Here is an 18,529-nt window from a genome sequence, read left to right on the forward strand (position 1 = left end):
AATAAATTTTATTACTTAATCTGTGGTTCTTCTACCTATGGTTGGATAGACATCTGTCATTTTTTGCACTTGTCATTTGTCACAGTGACTTGTCAATTTATTGAGGCATTTTTGTAAGGCACTATTTCAACAAAATTGTTATTTTTTATTTCACCACGTAGTCCACAAAAATGTCCGAGATAAAAATAGTGGCGGCGAGTATAGTTAATTTTCTGAAGCAGCAGCTGGAGGGCGAAACGCTCAGCGTGGACTCGAGGGAGAGCGTGGAAGTCGGCGTGCAGTGCATCGAGACCGCGTTCGAGCTGACCGCCGACGAGCTGGCGCGGGGGGTGGACCTGCTACAGCTGGTGCGGCAGCAGAAGGGCTCGCCGGCGCCGGCCGAGCGCGATGAAGCAGAGCGGCTGAAGAACGAGGGCAACGAGCTGATGAAGGCGGACCGGTACCGCGAGGCGCTCGCCAAGTACTCGCGCGCCATCGAGCTGGACCCGCGCAACTCGGTCTACTTCTGCAACCGCGCCGCCGCGCACTTTAAGGTCTACTTGCTATATTTTTAGTTCTACATCCTATGTTTGTCAGTATGTTGTACTGATTTTATTTAGACCAGCCTCAAATATTGTCTGTCAGAAAACTCTGATGTGCGCCAGAAAGCATTCTGCTCATACGTTTTGTACTAGATCCTGTGGACTGTCAGAATTTTGCCTGATTAGATGGATGTGTCTGTGTGTGTGTTATGCAAGATAAGATTACTATCAGAATAGGAAATTATTACAACTATTAAGTGCATATTTTGTATTTATTAGTCGTTAGTAAGAATAGCCAAACCGATGGCTCAACAAGGTTTCTCTGGCACTAAGGAGAGGAAAAGGTGAAATCTGGACCATCCAATTAGTTACGACAATATGCGATAGCTGGCTTTATTTGGTAATCATTTGAATGGGCACATGATGTTCTTGTAAAAGGTTCATGGAGCTCGCTCTGCTCACTGTGCTGATTGTACATTACTATTATACACTATGTATTTGTACCACAAGTTTGAAAATTAATAATACTGGAAGAAGTAGGATTGAGTGGTCTACTGCTTACTAGCTGCTGTGACTGTCAGCGTTGATTACAGCTATCAAAAATCCTCTGAAAACTCTTTGATTTTCCGAGATAAAAAGTACATCTACATTCACTTTCTGGTCGTGAACTATACCCATCCATTGCTTCATTACAATGTGCTTGAAGGATAAACCAATAAACAAACGAATTAGCATACTTTCGCATTTATAAATTATAATATTGGTAGTGATAAGCTATCTCTACCAGTCAATTTTAAAAATAGTAATAAAGGAAAAATAGACTGTTGGTGGTGTCTGATTAAAATCTGTTTTTGAAGTGTTTACTTATTAATTCAAGATGGGCGCCCACGAGTCAGCGGTGGCAGACTGCACGGCCGCCCTGGCCCTGCAGCCCAACTACGGCAAGGCGCATGGCCGCCTCGGCATCGCGCTCACTGCACTGGACCGCCACGCCGAGGCGCGGGCGGCCTTCGCGCGCGCCTCGCAGCTCGAGCCCGACAACGAGTCCTACAAGCAAAACCTGCGCCTCGCGGAGGAGCGCCTCGCCTCGCGCGGCGGCGAGCGGCGCCTCGACCTCGGCGGCCTGCTCCAGAACCCCGCCTTGCTGAACATGGCCACGGAGATGCTGTCCGACCCCAACATGCAGAACCTCATCTCCGGGCTGATGACCACCGCCGCGCCGCCGCCCGGCAACGGCGCGGCGCCGGCGGCGGGCGCGGGCGGCATGAACGCGCTGCTGGAGGCGGGGCAGGCGCTCGCGCAACACATGCAGTCCGCCAACCCCGACCTGGTGGAACAGCTGAGGAGACAGATGCGCCCGCCCGGCCCTGGGGGCAACCCGCCGCCCGCGCAGTGAGCTTTATATCCGTGAAGCAGTGGCGTCCACAAATCAACACTATATAACTACCCTGCTACGTGTAAAGGTTGTATCTGACTCTTAAATATTTAGACTTTTGCATATTCGGCGTCATGACAACACTACTGAGATACTTTCAGAGTAAAAAGGTTATATCTTTGCATTTACGTTTTTAAAACAATACTGATCCGTAGAAAGTTTGATGCCATTTAGTAAATGGTATTTCATCTCTGTACAATTTATATTTTTTGGAGGACTTTTACACTTAGTAGGGTATAGATAGTATTTTTAACTACAATCTACACAGCTATATCCCTATTTAGTGCTCTTCATCTTGCATCATCCTCCAAAACAAACTAACAGTAATAGGATCTTTCAAATAAACTTTTAACTAAATGCTATCAAATTGTCAAGTGACTGGTTTACAATGCTCTTAATGATAATGCAATTATTGATTGCAGATCAATCTGCTACAATAATTAGACAGATGTATGCAAATTATGAGTAGTTAGGCATTTGAATATTATTTACACGCCAAGATTCAAAAGTTGTAGATGTGCAAGGTGAAGTGCACAAGTGTGGACATAGCTTATTAACTTGTACACTGTGTGCGGGTACACAATGATGTTCTTGTTACAACTGATTGGGACAATGTGTTTTGGACCTTTAACTATAGCAGTGCCAGTTTTACTGTTTGGTATTTTGTTGGTTTCAGTTATTTATTTATTGTTTTTCTTTTATTTTGTCTGGTTATATAAAGTAAAGAAGGCTAGTTAGGACAAATTGTAAAAATTAGGTAGCAGAGACGAGGACTGCTTGGGATGCAATACTAGAGTATGAAACATAAATGTGTGCATTTTATATTGAAGGGTAAATATTAAGGAGTTGTTCTCTGTTCAACTGATATATCCTAGCTAAGATATAAATATTGGATATAATAATAAATTTCATTTTAAACAGTGGCATTTTATTTTTTTGGGAAATGTACCTACCTAGCTCAATCAAATAATATTGAAATGCACCTAAGACTGTATGCCTCCTAATTCCTATGACAGGGATACATTGCAATAAAACTCAAACTGCTATTTTCTTAACTATTTATTACACTCTGTGTATAATTTGATAAATACATTTACATATTATTATTTATTTATGTACACACAGTAGCAAATGTAAAAACATCATGCGTCTTGTGCAGTGACGAAACCCAATCAGCCAGGATGTCGCCACTGAACAAAATGCAGTCAAAATACATTCCAAAACATTGAAATCGCATCCAAATCTCCATATTTACAAATAGACCTCCCGCAGAGTGCCCGCGAGCCTCCAATCACTACATACACATATCCCCCATACAACATAAGGCCCTTAGTCCTTTCACATGCAAATTGTAACTACAATTTTTGATACCAAAATTGTATGAAACTGTTTATTATGATATATATGATTAGGCGTCATATTTTACGTATTTCTCGCGTAATAACAATTTGCATGTCATAGTTAACTAGGGCAAAGTCCTGCCATTGAAAAGCTTATAGAAATCTAATCAGAGCAAGGCACTGTGATAGTGAAATCTAGTAAATGCTTACAAAAACAAAAGGGTAAAGACACACGCTTGACTGGACGACTTAGGTAAACCCCTCAATGATACGATTAGATCAATAATTTACAGATCAATGTTAGCAGGATTGGTCTGTTATTGGATGACTATGCAAGTATTGAATTTCTGCACATCTAAGTCTTTGTGTGTAAACAACATTAATTTTAACAATAAAATTGATCGGCCAGTCAAGTTTGTTGTGGTCTTTGAGGACTCAAATAATAATTGCAATTTTTTATATAAAGGTAAGCAACTAAGTACACAGTGATATATTATCAAAATTGTATAACTAGAGAAGACACTGCAGCATACTTCTGTATGTCATCTATGATAAATGAATATTAAATTTTTATTCCGAAAAAAATCACTAATAGGAACAACATACGATATTGATTTGTTAAAAACGAAAAATGTCAATGAAATGAACATGCATAACATAAATTACCTAAAATAAATGTAATTAAATGAAAATAATAATAATTCATGTTAAAGAAAATGTACTTATAAAATATTTATCTAAAGGACAACTAATAATATATTTTTGTTCATCAACTACAGTTCAAACTTCTGAAGCACCAACGCGTCTCCGCAATAAATTAACTTGTAGTACATAAGGGCTCGTATTCACTACGACATTGAACGTTATATATTCGTGATGACAATCTGTCACTGCAATTTTGACTTCTTTTATCATGTTAAAGACAGATTAAGTAGGTCCTATCAAATTTGGTTATTTATAACAGTTATTGTATAAAAAGGTGTCTTTGACAGTTATTGTATGGAAACTATCAAATATGACGGTAATAGATAGGATATTGGAAGTCTTGGGTTAAACTACCCTGAAATACGTTTCAGATTGGGGTGATGCCAATTTGGTAGAGTTTAACGCTACCAAAACGCAGGCGTGTCTACTTACAGCAAAGCGGAGTCCTTTTACCTTGACTCCCACTTTCCGGAATATATCTATTAACATCACTGATCACATAGATCTCCTAGGTCTCGACGTCTCGGCTAACATCAACTTCGGAAGATCCATCGAAGCCAAAGCCAAGACCGCCGCAAAAAAACTAGGCATTCTTAACAAGGTCAAGCAGTACTTCACGCCGCGCCAACTGATTACTTTGTATCAAGCACAAGTCAGGTCGTGCATGGAGTACTGCAGTCACCTCTACGATGGCTCCGCTAAGTACCAACTAGCGGCTCTGGATGCCGTCGAGCTAGGAGACTTATAGGCGAAGACTCTCCTTTGTTGGCGAAACTTCAAAGTCTCGATCACCGCCGTAAGGTCGCCGGCTTATCGGTGTTTTATAGGATATATTTCGGAGAGTGTGCACAGGAACTTTTCGATCTTGTCCCCCCTTCACCATTTTATCACCGAACCGCAAGACGTCGGGCGAGTTTCCATCCTTATGTCGTCGACATTCCATCTACACGCACAAAACGTTTTGCGTCTTCATTCCTCATACGCATGGCTAAGGTTTGGAATACTCTTCCGCGATCTGTGTTTCCTACCAATTACAATCCGGGTATCTTTAAAACAAGAGTGAATAGGCACCTTCTAGGTAAACGCGTCCCATCTTAGACCACATCATCACTTTCCATCAGGTGTGATTGCGGTCAAGCGCTTGTCACAAAGTGCGTAGTAACGATTTGAATGGCGCGATGGCGTAGGGAATCGAACCCAGTAATACTATACATTAGAAACGTAGTAACAATTTAAGATTCAAATAACTAAAATATAACTCTATCCAACGATTTCATAAGAACAAGCAGGTAGCTCTTTAATTCAAATACAATTTGTTTTTTTTCTAACGTTATTGAATCTCAGTGTCGATACGCGATGAATTATTGCACAATAACTATTAATTTGTATTGCAAGCGAATAATTAGGGTTGGGATTACTTACTACAGGATGATTGGGTATCTTCAGTAGTCCCACTAAAGCGCTTTTAGCCGTTTTAAAACGGAGTAGTGAAGCTACTCAACTCGATAGGTACGTATTTTGTGCGTTTTAACATGCGATCCTTCTATTTTATGTGGAACCGATCTCACATTATGGTTAAAGCCTAATCATAGACAGCAGACAAAAAATTTGTCGATATTCAACTATTTTTTGATATTTAAAAAAAATCTGATTATTTTAAATCGTTCAGCAAGTGTGCAATCTTCCAGGACCTTAAGGGTGCGTTTCCACTTTGCTCCGCTAAGTGGAAACGCACCCTGAGCAGTTCCAATATTAACTCATCCTGACGTGCCAGGGATGCTATCAGGTCATAATTCATAAAAAAATTGCACAATATAATCGGCAGCTTTGCTTAGTACAGCGTCATCTCTGTCACTCATATCTGTGACTACAGAGACAACGGCCTACGAAAGCCAAGCTGTCGATTGTCTCTTTATAAAGTTCGATTTGTTTTTCCTAGGGGGTACTTCACTAGTGTAAAATATATTAACGTTATTTTAATATATCCTATCGAATATTTGATAAATCCCTCCCTGGCACTTCCGCACGCAGCAGACCAACGCTCCGCCTCCCACACACAGGCCGCACAGTGAAGGATGCATTCAAAGCACAAACAACACTACAAAAAAAAAACACGGAGTAAATCAATCATGACAAAAATAATCTACTTATAGGACCTACCGAAGCACGTATTTACATTCGAAAAGTATTATATATTACTGTATTTTGGAAATCATATTTTAAAAATATTGAATAATAATCGCTATTGCTAAAAAACCAAATCCGAACAAAGCATTCAGTTTTTTGGACCACATAAAATATAAATTGACAAATCAAGCCTCGCCACAGTCGAATCGTATAAGACCATATTATACGACATTTCAAGCTGGATTTAATCGGGTCGATTTTTCGTGCGGCGAAAATCGACTAGTGTAAAACCAGCTTTCGTAATAAATGGGTAGTGCAGGGAAGCATTAATTATGCTGCTGTCTAAGTCCAAGGACAAATCTAGCGAAAGAACGCGTGCGAAAATTTTCTTCACTCTTTTTCCCCTAACATTTTAATCTGTCAGATTGTAGCAGAATTTCGTATTCCACACATCAATGCTACATGGCCCTCGTAAACACCGTGCAAAATTACATGAGCAAAATGATAGTTCGCGACAGGTGGAACTTCGGCGATGAGGCGGCGGGGATGCCCCGCACAGCTCTCGCGCTAACCCGGTGCGGGACATCGCGGGTGTTCAGGGCCTCCCGCCCGCCTCATACCCCGATTGCCATGTCGACCTGTCGCGAACTATAGAATGATTTCGACTGCCAGCCGTGAGAATTTTCAAAAACTGATGTTTCTTGTTGTAGTCTGTTTCTAGAAACAATCTGCTCATTCATTTCGAAAATTCCTAAGTTTTTTAGTGATAGCTCATGTACTTATACATTTTGACGTATCTGCTAGATTTGTCCCTGTCCATTGAAGCGGAGATGTTGTAATCTGGTTCTCGAGGAGTAAAGTCCACTTCACACTGAGCTAGTTCCGCTTGGAGGGCGGCACGAGGTGCGGCGGCAGCTCCGAGGGCAGGTCGTGGCCGTCGATCTTGACGCGGATGAGGTGCATGGCGAGCGCGAACTCCTCCTCGTCTAGGAAGCCGTCCTTGTCGATGTCCGACAGCTTCCAGATCTTGCCCAGCACCGAGTTGGGCAGCTTGGACTTCACCATCTCCGTCTTGGCGGCTGTGGGCAGGAAGGCACACTTACCACCGGTTGCTGCTGCACGATAGAGCCATACCGAGCGCTGCTTACATTTAACCGCTTTAGAAAATAAGATGACAGCTAGTTTTTAATGCAGGCACAAGTGGAGCGCTGTGGTCTATCTATAAGTCTGTCTGTCAATAAGTCTGGGGTTCGATTATCGGCAAGGACAATTTGCGAATAGTTTTTTCTAAATTAGCTGATGTCCGCATTTATTTAAGTTTTTAAAATCCCATGCGAACTTTGATTGAAAAATTAGCTTAAAAAAAGGTCATACTCCAATTTTAACGGCGAAAAAAAAACATCGTAAGGAAACCTGCATGCTTGAGAGTTCTCATGTTCTCAAAGTATATCATTTCACACTGGGACAGCGTGGCGGACTCTGGCCTAAATCGTTATTACTCTGAGAGGAGAGTCGTGCTCTGTAGTAGACTACATGAGAGAGATTGAATATCTATATCTCTAATTATGATGTATGGCATCTACAAAATACAACTTATTGGAATTTTATGTACCTACTACCTACCTACACCTACCTGCGATATCACCCGGATCCCCTTGTCACGAGTTTACGTGAGTTTACACTTAATCATTATTAACTATTTACCTCGTATTGAATTAAGTTGTTAATAATTAAGTATACGTTAGTTACAGGAAATCACACACGCATTAAATAAATAATATTAGGAACATTGGTAACCGCTATTAGTTACCTATCTTATCTAATGCCTACTATATACATAATATAAATAAAGCCAGAACCGTAAAGACGAAAAAACAACCAACTACGATTATGTTAAGGTAAAGGTGTAAGGAGTATGTGCTGCAACATTTTACAAATCATCGGTTTCCAGTTTCGAAGTAACATATTTGAGTATATTAATAACATTATAGTGCTGGAACAGTTGGAAAACAGAAGTAATCCTGACCACCTCCACTTCAGCGCCACACGTCAATGCTTTAGCTCTTTGAAGCCAGCTCTCTGGACTCGTCGGTAACGTAAACTCGACGTACCGCTCACCGGTCAGCGCGTACACGACACTAATAAATAAAACTTGAGCAACAATCGATATAGTTATAACATTAAGCAGCAAAAGGAAAATGAACTTTACACTAAATATTATTGGACTAAAAATGTTAAAAATACTAGATGTTTCTATAGAAATATTCTCATTGAGATTGTAAAATGATTCCTGAACCGAGCTGTCGCTATCGCTGCCGTCTTCCTTTTCATTTAGCGATACTCGAGTAGCTTCGGAGCTAATTCCTCCAATCCCAATAGATTGTTCTAGAGTAAAGGATTCATGTAAACTATGAATGGAAACCGATCGAGATGCTCCACTGTTGATGCTAGCATTTGCTGCAGATTCATTTACCAAAAATTGGGTTATATTAGAGCAGTTCTGTGTAGCGATGGTCAAAACGTCAGCGATTTTGTCGAAACTGTTTGGTTCGTTCTCGTCGTCTTTACGGCTCTTTAGTTGCATGCAGAGTTGGGTTAGCTGGGAGCAGTTCTGTGTGGCGGAGGTCAGAGCCTCGAGCGCGGAGTGCAGTGTTAGAGTGGCGCGTGTGTGTGGGTCTGTGCGGAGTGCGTGTGCTAGTAGCAAGGACGTCGTACCGGCGCCGGTGACCTTGCCGTCGATGGGGTTGAGCGAGTTGAAGATCTGGTCGTACTGCGGCTTCTCTTTGCTGCATATCCACTCGGGGTCCCCGTGGCCCGCGTCCACCCCCTCGCCGCGCCCGTAGCCGAACGGCGACACCTGGTCTTCTACTCCTTCGAACGCCCCACCTGGAATGGGATAAGTTCAATATTAGATTAGGTAGAATTGAGCACACAAACGCCAATCACAGTACATCCCTAAGGCAGGATTGAGATCAAATCTTTACCTATTTTTTTAACAATCGATTCATGGTAACGATGAAATACAATTTATAGTGTAAAAACGGGAAGAACAGATTTTTAGTTCGTTTTGGGCCCAAAACGTATACATTGAGAAGATAACTTAAAGATTTAAGGCGGAAACAAACTATCGGACGTGTCCGTAAGCCGCGGCACACTGCTCAGTAATTTGGGACGTGGCGGCCAGAATTTTATCGGACGTCAGAGCGCTCAAGAACCGATAGTTTGCACAATTTAGTGTATAGACCTATAAAATAAAAATACCTATAAGTAAAGGCGCCCAGCCGCGTGACGCGTTTGATAATTTGTTTTCGCCTTTAGTTTTAATCCAGAAATGTAACCTAAAAATGCATAAAAATCAAATGAATAGGTACATTTACCATAATATGAATTATAATTTATAATGTAGGTAAGACCAATTTAGCAAATTATGACTTAGATAAATACGGATATATCAGTGGTCTGTAGACAGATACAACTGTGGAGTGGAGCGGTATTACCATGGAGCCGTTATGGTATTAAGCGTCATTATAATGGCGGGAAGCGGACGGAAGTGTCCGCTCGCATTAACGCGCACGCTCTACTGATTAGCGAAGGACCACGATACCGGCTCTTTGACATTGTAGCTAAGGCTCAACTCAAGAGCAGTGCTACAGTTTAGGTGACTGGTTATTATTGAATGGTAGTCGTAATAAATGAGATTTATATGACTGGAGAATGCAATAAATACAGTTTACAATCCAAAATATATAAAAAAACAACGAAGGATATTTGGTCACGGATTCGGAAACGGCTAAACTAAACTCAATCCTACCTATCTCTACACACCTACAAGTTATCTCATTTATGTTGCAACACCAAATCGACACATTTCCGCCGACTCAAAACGTGCCAATTTCGCAAACAATCACATAAAATGATATTTTTACTCGACGCGGAAACTGCGACGTCAGCGCCGGGGTTGCGACTATTTCAACGAAATGGTTTGCTGAGTGCTCGAAAGAATGTTATTAGCGAATTGTTGCTGACTCATCGTGCTAAAGGGCTAAGTCGAAAAATTTAGTTCTGTAGGTCAGGCGATAAAGTAAACGTGTACAAGGTGTTAGGTAATGTCCATAACATCCCGACAAGCTGAGGTAAGACCGATGTGTAGATGTACCAAAAGAATAAAGAGCCTTATAGCGTGGTTCCCGCGCCGCGGGAGATATGAGGACTCAAAGAGTTTGTATATATAACAATCCTGCAAATAGCTGATCGCGTTTATCAAGTAGCAAAGACAACGAAAGAATCCATGGCACTACTTCGTACAACATGCCTCATGTGTCATTTTATACAATTTATCAAACACGCTGTATATTCACGGCTACCACACCTCGTTGTAGCCGGCTAAGACTAGGTGCAACTGCAATTCTGCTTTCAGCCGTAACATATACAAACGGCCTCCTCCATAAATTCTAAGTCCCTCAGCGAGCTATGGCGATGGCTATGTTAGGGGTTTCCATGAGGGAGAAGATTCGAAATGAGGAAATCCGCAGGAGAACCAGGCTCACTCACATAGCCCAAACTGTTAGCAAGCCGAAGTGGCAGTTGGTAGGCCATGCATGTCGTAGAGGCGATGGCCGTTGGAGCCGGAAAGCCCTTAAGTGGGGACCGCGTATAGGCAAGCTTACTGTGGGGCGCCCTCCAGCACGATATGGACCGACGATAGAAGGAGGCTGGCGGAAAGTGGCTGGATGAGGAAGGTTGAGGACCGGGTGTGGTTGCGCTCTATAGGGAAGATCTATATCCCACAGTGGACATCCACAGGCTGAAGAAGATGATGATATACTATGATAAAATCTAAACCCCCTATACCTACTTAATTTGTAAAAGGATAGAGCTGTCTGCAGGATACACTGGCCGAAAGCGCACCCTGTAGGCCACAGTGATCCGTCGCTGAGTGACATAGAATAAACACGAATACTGCTGAGTGATAACAAAGTGGCACCTTTTATCTGGGATCATGCCAAGGTCGCCTATTCACTGCAGTCTGCGGCGCCCCGCGGCTGCCCGCTTCGCTGCACGTACGGTCTACTGTTTTTACTTTTGACTCCTCTATATTTATTCCATTCAATGATCAGAGACCTCATTATTTTATTATTTAAAAAAACAAAGGAACCACAAAACAAGTCAAAATAAAAGAAATTAACAAGTGTAAATTAAAAATTTATAACACCCCCAACAAGTGAAGGTTACAGTAACAAGAAAAGAGTTGATAACTTTCAAACGTCAACCGATTTTCTTGGATAATAGCTAAGAACACTCTCGATCAAGCTACCTTTCAAACAAAAAAAAAACTAATTTAAAATCGGTTCATTAGTTTAGGCGCTACGGTGTCACAAACAGATACACATGTCAAACTTATAACACCCCTCTTTTTGGGTCGGGGGTTAAAAACACGACTGCCCGGCCAAAAAACGAACTAAAAAGTAAAAAACATTCACATCTTGGAATACGCCATACCTACAGGCGCCATAATATAGTTTTTTTTTCAAAACACTTACTTAATCTTGGTATTTTTAATATCAGAGATTTTTAAAATTCACTAAACTTTTTTATACTTACGAGAATAAATAAGGAAAGTACTCAGAAAAGCTATTTTTTTTTAACTGTTTTAAATCAATTTATCAACAATTTTGCAATATTTAGACACGAATATTTCGGATATTTCACACATTCGCAGCATGTCTAATAATTTTCACACACAAATAGTTACATAGAGCAAAGAAAATGATAATACAATATTCACATTCGCATAATATATTACAAGAGATCGCATAATTAGTTTAGTCTGCTATGAAGTATGAACACAATCTTGTTTGCGTTATCAAATGCTAATTCATCAGTCGGACGAATAGATGTAGGCCAGTGGCCAGTAGGCTGCGGGTACACGGTTGCGTAAGGCCGCGGGTCATGCCGCCTTGAAGTTTTACTGTCAGCACTTTTTGTGGAACAATCACAATATCAGCAGAGTGAACTGGAGTGAGGGAATTCTCCGTTTGATCTTGAATCGACGATCATACGTCAAATATTAATTAGGCTATAGTGGCGTAAAATCTTAGAAAAATAGGACTAATTTAGGGCTACCTGTGTCAAAAGTTTAGTACATTTGACGCCTGCGAGTTACGTCGAAGCTTCGACGTTTTGTTAGAACTGTCGGGAACTGTAAACTTAACAGCGGTCTCTCCGTCACTCGCTCCATACAAACGTAGCTTGGTTCTCATTTCAATATCAACCAATCAAACTCGATGTCATTTTGTAGACATGAGATTCTAGAAACTAAATAAATCTATGTCTGTGGTTTGTCAGATTTTCGTAAAAATAACTAATTTTAAAGTTACACGGGATTAGAGTACCTATGTAAATTCTTGTTGTAAAAATGTGAAAGTCTGACTATCTGTCTGCTAGCTTTTCACAGTCCATCAGTTTAACCAATTTTGACAACATTTATTACAGAGATAGCCTGCATCCCGGGGAAGGAAAATCGGAAAATCAAAGAATTCCCATTTTTAAAAATCTAAAACTCACGCGGTCTAAAATGTATAATTATTTATATGCTACATTCTTTATCACAAGAATCTTATATAATGAGTGCTAATGATGTTAGTTCACCAGGAAGTTCAACCTGCTCATCGGCTATTTATACAACACATCTAACGCCTAGTTCACATTAGTCCTGTAGCATTCCAATCCAGTCCTTCAATCCAGCACTAGATTTCTACTAAAGTATGATTCCAGAATCCAGTTACAAGATTGCCAGTCTACTTTTAAATTCAGCGCGACTGGGACGGTCGTATCTATTTCTTACTTTTTCCAATGAAGTTAGGTTTTGCTTGTAATTGACTAGAATACATTCTGCGTCTTTGCTTTTAAAAATTGGTTAACTGCAAAATTTTCAAAGACTGTTGTAGATGTCTAAAAATTTATGCTACACAGAACCAAGCTTTTTTTTAAGTTGTGTCCTACGTACCATTCTTTATTAGATAAATCTGTTAAAAAAAATCCAAAAAACTTGGAAATTTATGTTAAGTTTTTTTGCGACAATTTAAAAACGACTTTTTGCAAATTAATATTATAAACATATCAAACAGCGTATGTAAAAAAACACTAAGTACCTACTCATCATAAAAATTGTAAATACTTTCTCCTTTTTTCAGCTAACCACTTTTTAGAAATATGACGACAGTAATCCAGTCCAGCGTTAGAATGCCGTGAGTAGATCCAGCGACTGGAACAATGTGAACTGGCAATAATATCAGCGGTGAGCAAGTAACCAGTTACTAGTTACAAGTGAGTGGAAGCGACAGGCGTCAACATGATCTACAACCATAAAAGCGATAAGATTTACCTCCTCGTTCTATATCAATGCACCTAAGATCATCATGTCACTTTGAACACGGTTCAAACTTCAAACTGCAAATGCTTACACGCGCAAATTAATGTCTTGTTAACTAGATAGATAAACGAGGTTCTATAAATTAACCTGTTCATTGATCAGAGTTTACTGATAAATAAATTCATACTTACTAATGTTATAAATGTAAAAGTGTGTGTTGTTTATCCGTCTGTGTACTCGCTTTCAATTCAATCATTTAACCGATTTTGATGTTTAAGTGAACTTACATTCCAGGGACGGACATCCAGAACATCAAAAAGTTCAAAAAAACAATCAATGAAGCACAAACTCCCGAGAATATTTTTCCACATTTACAAGATTAGGATTTGTTTATTTAGAAGATTAGAGGGTAAGGCAAGATTTACAAGATTAAAAGATTAAGATTAGTCATCGAAAAATAGCAATATTGGATACCTTTTTTACAATTAGGACTCGTCATAATATGAATCTCATCTGGGAATAAAATACAAAAACGGGCGACAAATATACGACGTATAATACCTACCTAAATGAGTCGTGTAAAGTTAAACTGTTCTCATATCACATGTCGCCCACTGGCCTGCACGCCTCTATCCTATTGGTGTCGCGATACCAATCAAATGCATATAAAACATATTAATAGAAGCACACAATTGACCTGATGCGAAATTTTATTGATAGGACGTGCACTGCCTCAAATAATTGAGTCTATTTAAATACGACGCTTGAAAGGAAACGTTACTTTCTTTTGATGAAATTGGGATAGGAAAGTAGGTAGAAACATTGAATTAATCTTTAATAATGAAAATTACATTGAGCAACCACACGTATGGAGTTTGGCCAGTTGTGGTCCACTGGGCAATCACTGGGCACCGGCTAGGCAACCTTGCCAAGGGGCGCCAGCCAGGTAACCTCCCAGTGTGCCTGGATGCTGCTGGTCCCTTTTGGATGCGTCCGAGGGGAAGAGCAGTGTTCGGGCCGGTGCGCCCCGGTAACATGGCTAATAATTTCTCTTCGGAGATATTGTTGGCTATGGCTAATGACCTGGCAGGGGGGGGAGGTTTCTCCGCGTGTCCCTCTGACTAGCAGAGGGCACAGTGGATGAAGCGGAGGATGGGACGCGGGCGACGTGCGCGTCCCAAGGTCGGGGGACGCACTTCGTTGGTGCGTCCCGGAGGTGCGTCGATGGGGACCGAGCAGGTCCCCGGTGGAGGGTCTGCCTTGGCAGACGTCGCTGGCTGGGTCGCGGTTGTTTGCTTCGGCCGTTCCCGTGACCCAGTCGCCAGGCGACGCGCAGTAGCGCCGCTGGGGTTTAGTGGGTATTCCGGTCGCCTCTCGGCCGGCGAGTCCCACATACCCTCCCTCCGGGGGGGATGCGTAAATGCATTCCCCAGCGTCAACAAAAAAAAAAAAAAAAAGGCAACCTTGCCAAAGTTGCAAAAAACACGAGGTTACTTCAAAAGGATCGAATTCTTCAAAACACGTCATATTATCTGTACATAAATAATGAAGTGAGTACTTAGAGTAATGTAGAGCAAGGCGAAGGGGCAACGGGCAGGTGCAGTGAAAGTGCAGGAAGTCCTCAAGTCGGCGAGCCGCCGCCGCCGGGCAGCGCCGCCGCCCCGCAGACAAATTACATCTTATGTTTACACGATCCCAGCTCTTGCCTTCACAAGGAATTACTGGTTAAAAAGCGCTAATTTCACATCGGGGAAAAGCATTACAGTAGGTATGCGATTAGTAATAGTTAGAAGTTAGAAAAGCCTTTCGATCTTGTGCCATCTTCTTCAGTTCAAAATACTTTTATTCAATTAAACTTATACAAGTACTTACTTTTGAATCGTCAAGAGCATCTACCACTGGTTCGGAATGCATTTCCTACCGAATGACCAATTTAGAGAACGTGCACGTTTCGTAGAAATATTGACGTCTAGAGTCCTACCTTTCCTTCCCAGGTCTTTAGTACTCCAAAAACACTTCATCGCACGACAACTATCTATCAACCGACCACACCCACTCGCGCTAGCATCAAAAAGCTAACAACGCGATTACACGGCAGGTCGCGGCGACCGGACGAACACCACCGACTGTCGGAAGTGTCGCAGGTAATGATCCGCTCCCCAGCGACCAGCCAAGGTCCAGCTGCTGGCGGATGCAGGCGCCCGCGCTAAGGAGGATGCTCTTCCGTCGCCGCCCACGCCGGATAATGACCACGCAGACACGACACACTGACTGATGTTCCGAACGACCTTCGCGGGACGACAAGGCAAGTGTGAAGTAGGTAATTCAACAGCGATTACAAACTTCATGAACATTCAAATATTTTACAAAAGGACCATAAAAATTATATATAAAGAAAAATATTGACTCATCAACGCCGCCGATGGGAGTTGATTCCACAGTTTGCTAAGGATCTGGCACAACGGGCCGATACAAGCTAGTATATTAGATAATATGTAGAATGTAGATGCTTATGAATTTGCACGCACGCCATTTGTTTGAAAAGGAACATAGATTTTAATTTTCATATTGTACAACGTGCGACCTACACAAGGACAAAATGTCTATTTATAAGCAATCATAGTTCAAGTTTAGTTGTTTGAAGAAAAACATCGTTTAAATGGAATTAATATCCGTTGCTTACAAAGAGCAATGGTTGTTTTTAGCTTGCCAACTAAGATGGGGTTAATTTAGAGAAAATGCAGAATAAATAAATAATGGCCTTAAATACCATGGAGAAAATATATTCTATGCTTATAAACGTAGTCCCAGCACATAATTTAATATTATATTTACTTAATCACACTAATATTATAAAGACGAAAGTTTGTATGTGTGTGTATGTGTGTGTGAGTGTGTGTGTGAATGTTTGTTACTTCTTCACGCTAAAACTACTGGACGGATTGAGCTGAAATTTAGAATGGAGGTAGATTATACTCTGGATTAGCACATAGGCTACTTTTTATCCCGGAAAACCAAAGAGTTCCCACGGGATTTAAAAAAAACTACATCCACGCGAACGAAGTCGCGGGCATCAGCTAGTAGAAGCATAAATGTTTAAAACGGCCTTCATACGAGCGCAAGGACAAAAGTCATAATATTATAAATAAGCAAACATTAAACAATAACACGCAACATCAAGTTCAAATGTTATTTTTTACGATAAAACTCTTGGCTGACATAAAATGCGAATATTGTTTACATTGTAGGGTTCCGTACCCGTACAGTGCCAACATGACTGTGTCACTAAACCTCAGCTATTCGTCCGTCCGTCCGGTTACATGCGCAAATCCGACTCGCAGTTGATCGGTTTTTAATTTAATTTTATTTGTGGAAATACTAAAGAAAAGTATTCATAAATTAATGTGTTGACTACGTAATCAGGGCAAATAGATACTCGTAATATGTGTAAAATGTGGTTAGTGATGTCTGTCGACTGTCTACACATTATAGCACTAGCTTGACAAACAGGTGCTGAGGTAATTCGTAAGTGCGGCCTCTGGCAGTGCCCAAGGGCAGAATATGTCACATTGGAATTGATAATAGTTTACTTAAATTAAGTTTACTATTATTAATGTACTGTGACTGGTGGTAATAGGAGGTGGAAATCAAACTTTTAATTACATAAAATCACACTAATTTATAAAGGCGAAAGTTTGTGTGTTTGTTTTTTGATCCTTTTCGCAAAAACTACTGGACGGATTTGGCTGAGGAATGGACATAGATTACACTTTGGATTAACACATAGGCTTTTTTTTCTCCCGGAAAATCAATAAGTTGGGAACCCTTTGATTTTCCGGGATAAAAAGCAGCCTCCATAGCTACTGGATTAACCCATTTCAATTCAGGGTATAATCTATCTCCATTACTTTCAGTCAAATCCGTCCAGTAGTTTTTGCGTGGACACACAAACTTTCGTCTTGATAATATTAGCTTGAAGTGTGATAGTGTGATGTGATAATGTTAAGAGTTAATCCCACACTTAGGCAATTTTTCATGCTATCCGTCCACTATAACTACAACATTGACACAATTAATTACATTCCAATAATTATAAAAAATGCAAACAGTTTAGCTGTATAATTCGATAGCGTGATAAGTGATAACAACAGGCAACACTGTTGCTCCAATTATTTTGAGTTATATTATGTACCTACTTACCGCAGATGACATAGGTAACTAACATACCTATATGATTAGCTATTTCTGGTTATTAAAATATGTGTTTAGTGACATAACAGTATGTGACATAATATTTAATTCAGGGGTGACTTAACAGTTTTACGGTAAATAATATTCATATTACATACGTAATTCATACTTATTTTTTTGAAATAATCTAACTTATAGTTAAGTCCTACAAGAATCAAGTGCAAAAAACTGGTCACTTTCAATGACTTTAATCTGTCAAGTTATTGGACCGAATCGAATGTTGCAATCTGTCTTTGTCTAATTATATTTATGGACAGGAGTGGAGAAGGCGCCAGGATAACCAACCCTGAGGTACAAAGTGATGTGTGGTATAAAGTGATCTTACAAAATGACCGTTTTTTCTTTCTTCCAAAATGCCTCAGTCGCTCGTTAATTCAGGAGATACAATAAACTAGGGAGCGCCGTTGACCGTTACAAGTGTCCACGTACTCTACGTACGTATGTCAGCGTTGTTTTGTTATCTAATCATAACCTATCCACGCAATATCGAGTGTCGATACATACAAATTGTAACGATAAGCGGAATTATTGGCCTATAACTACAATTTGCTTGTAAAACAAAATTGACTTTCCTGTATCGTGTTGTGAGTTTCACTTGTAAGATTTTCTAATTTCCAAACGAGTGAGAGAATCATGGGCGAAAATGTATGGACCCTGGTCCAATCCACCAATGTCACCTCATCAATCCACCAACTATGATAAAATTCATGCCACATTTGGGGTACAATTTATTTCATTCCATGTTGCACTCGGATAGTATGAAATAAATTATACCCTT

General features: G+C 40.6%; 2 protein-coding genes across 3 annotated transcripts in view; one reads left to right on the forward strand and one right to left on the reverse strand.

Annotated features, from left to right (window-relative positions):
• The first annotated feature begins 65 nt into the window (after window positions 1–65).
• Window positions 66–2,879, forward strand: LOC123877078 (small glutamine-rich tetratricopeptide repeat-containing protein alpha-like). Its single transcript, XM_045923588.1, has 2 exons — window positions 66–533; window positions 1,399–2,879. Exons 1-2 carry the CDS (start codon window positions 171–173, stop codon window positions 1,915–1,917), a joined length of 882 nt encoding a protein of 293 aa, XP_045779544.1. The 5' UTR covers window positions 66–170; the 3' UTR covers window positions 1,918–2,879.
• Window positions 2,880–6,120: 3,241 nt separating this feature from the next.
• Window positions 6,121–18,529, reverse strand: part of LOC123877075 (EH domain-containing protein 3) — a 36,146-nt gene continuing 23,737 nt past the window's right edge. For both annotated transcript variants that reach the window (XM_045923582.1, XM_045923583.1), the window contains 2 exons: window positions 8,844–9,014; window positions 6,121–7,207 (listed from right to left, as the gene is read on the reverse strand). In XM_045923582.1, coding sequence (XP_045779538.1) covers window positions 7,005–7,207; window positions 8,844–9,014 — 374 coding nt within the window. In that variant the 3' untranslated portion in view covers window positions 6,121–7,004. The remainder of the gene's footprint in view (window positions 7,208–8,843; window positions 9,015–18,529) is intronic.

This window comes from Maniola jurtina, chromosome 22 (assembly GCF_905333055.1).
Source record: "Maniola jurtina chromosome 22, ilManJurt1.1, whole genome shotgun sequence".
Lineage (NCBI taxonomy): Eukaryota > Metazoa > Arthropoda > Insecta > Lepidoptera > Nymphalidae > Maniola > Maniola jurtina.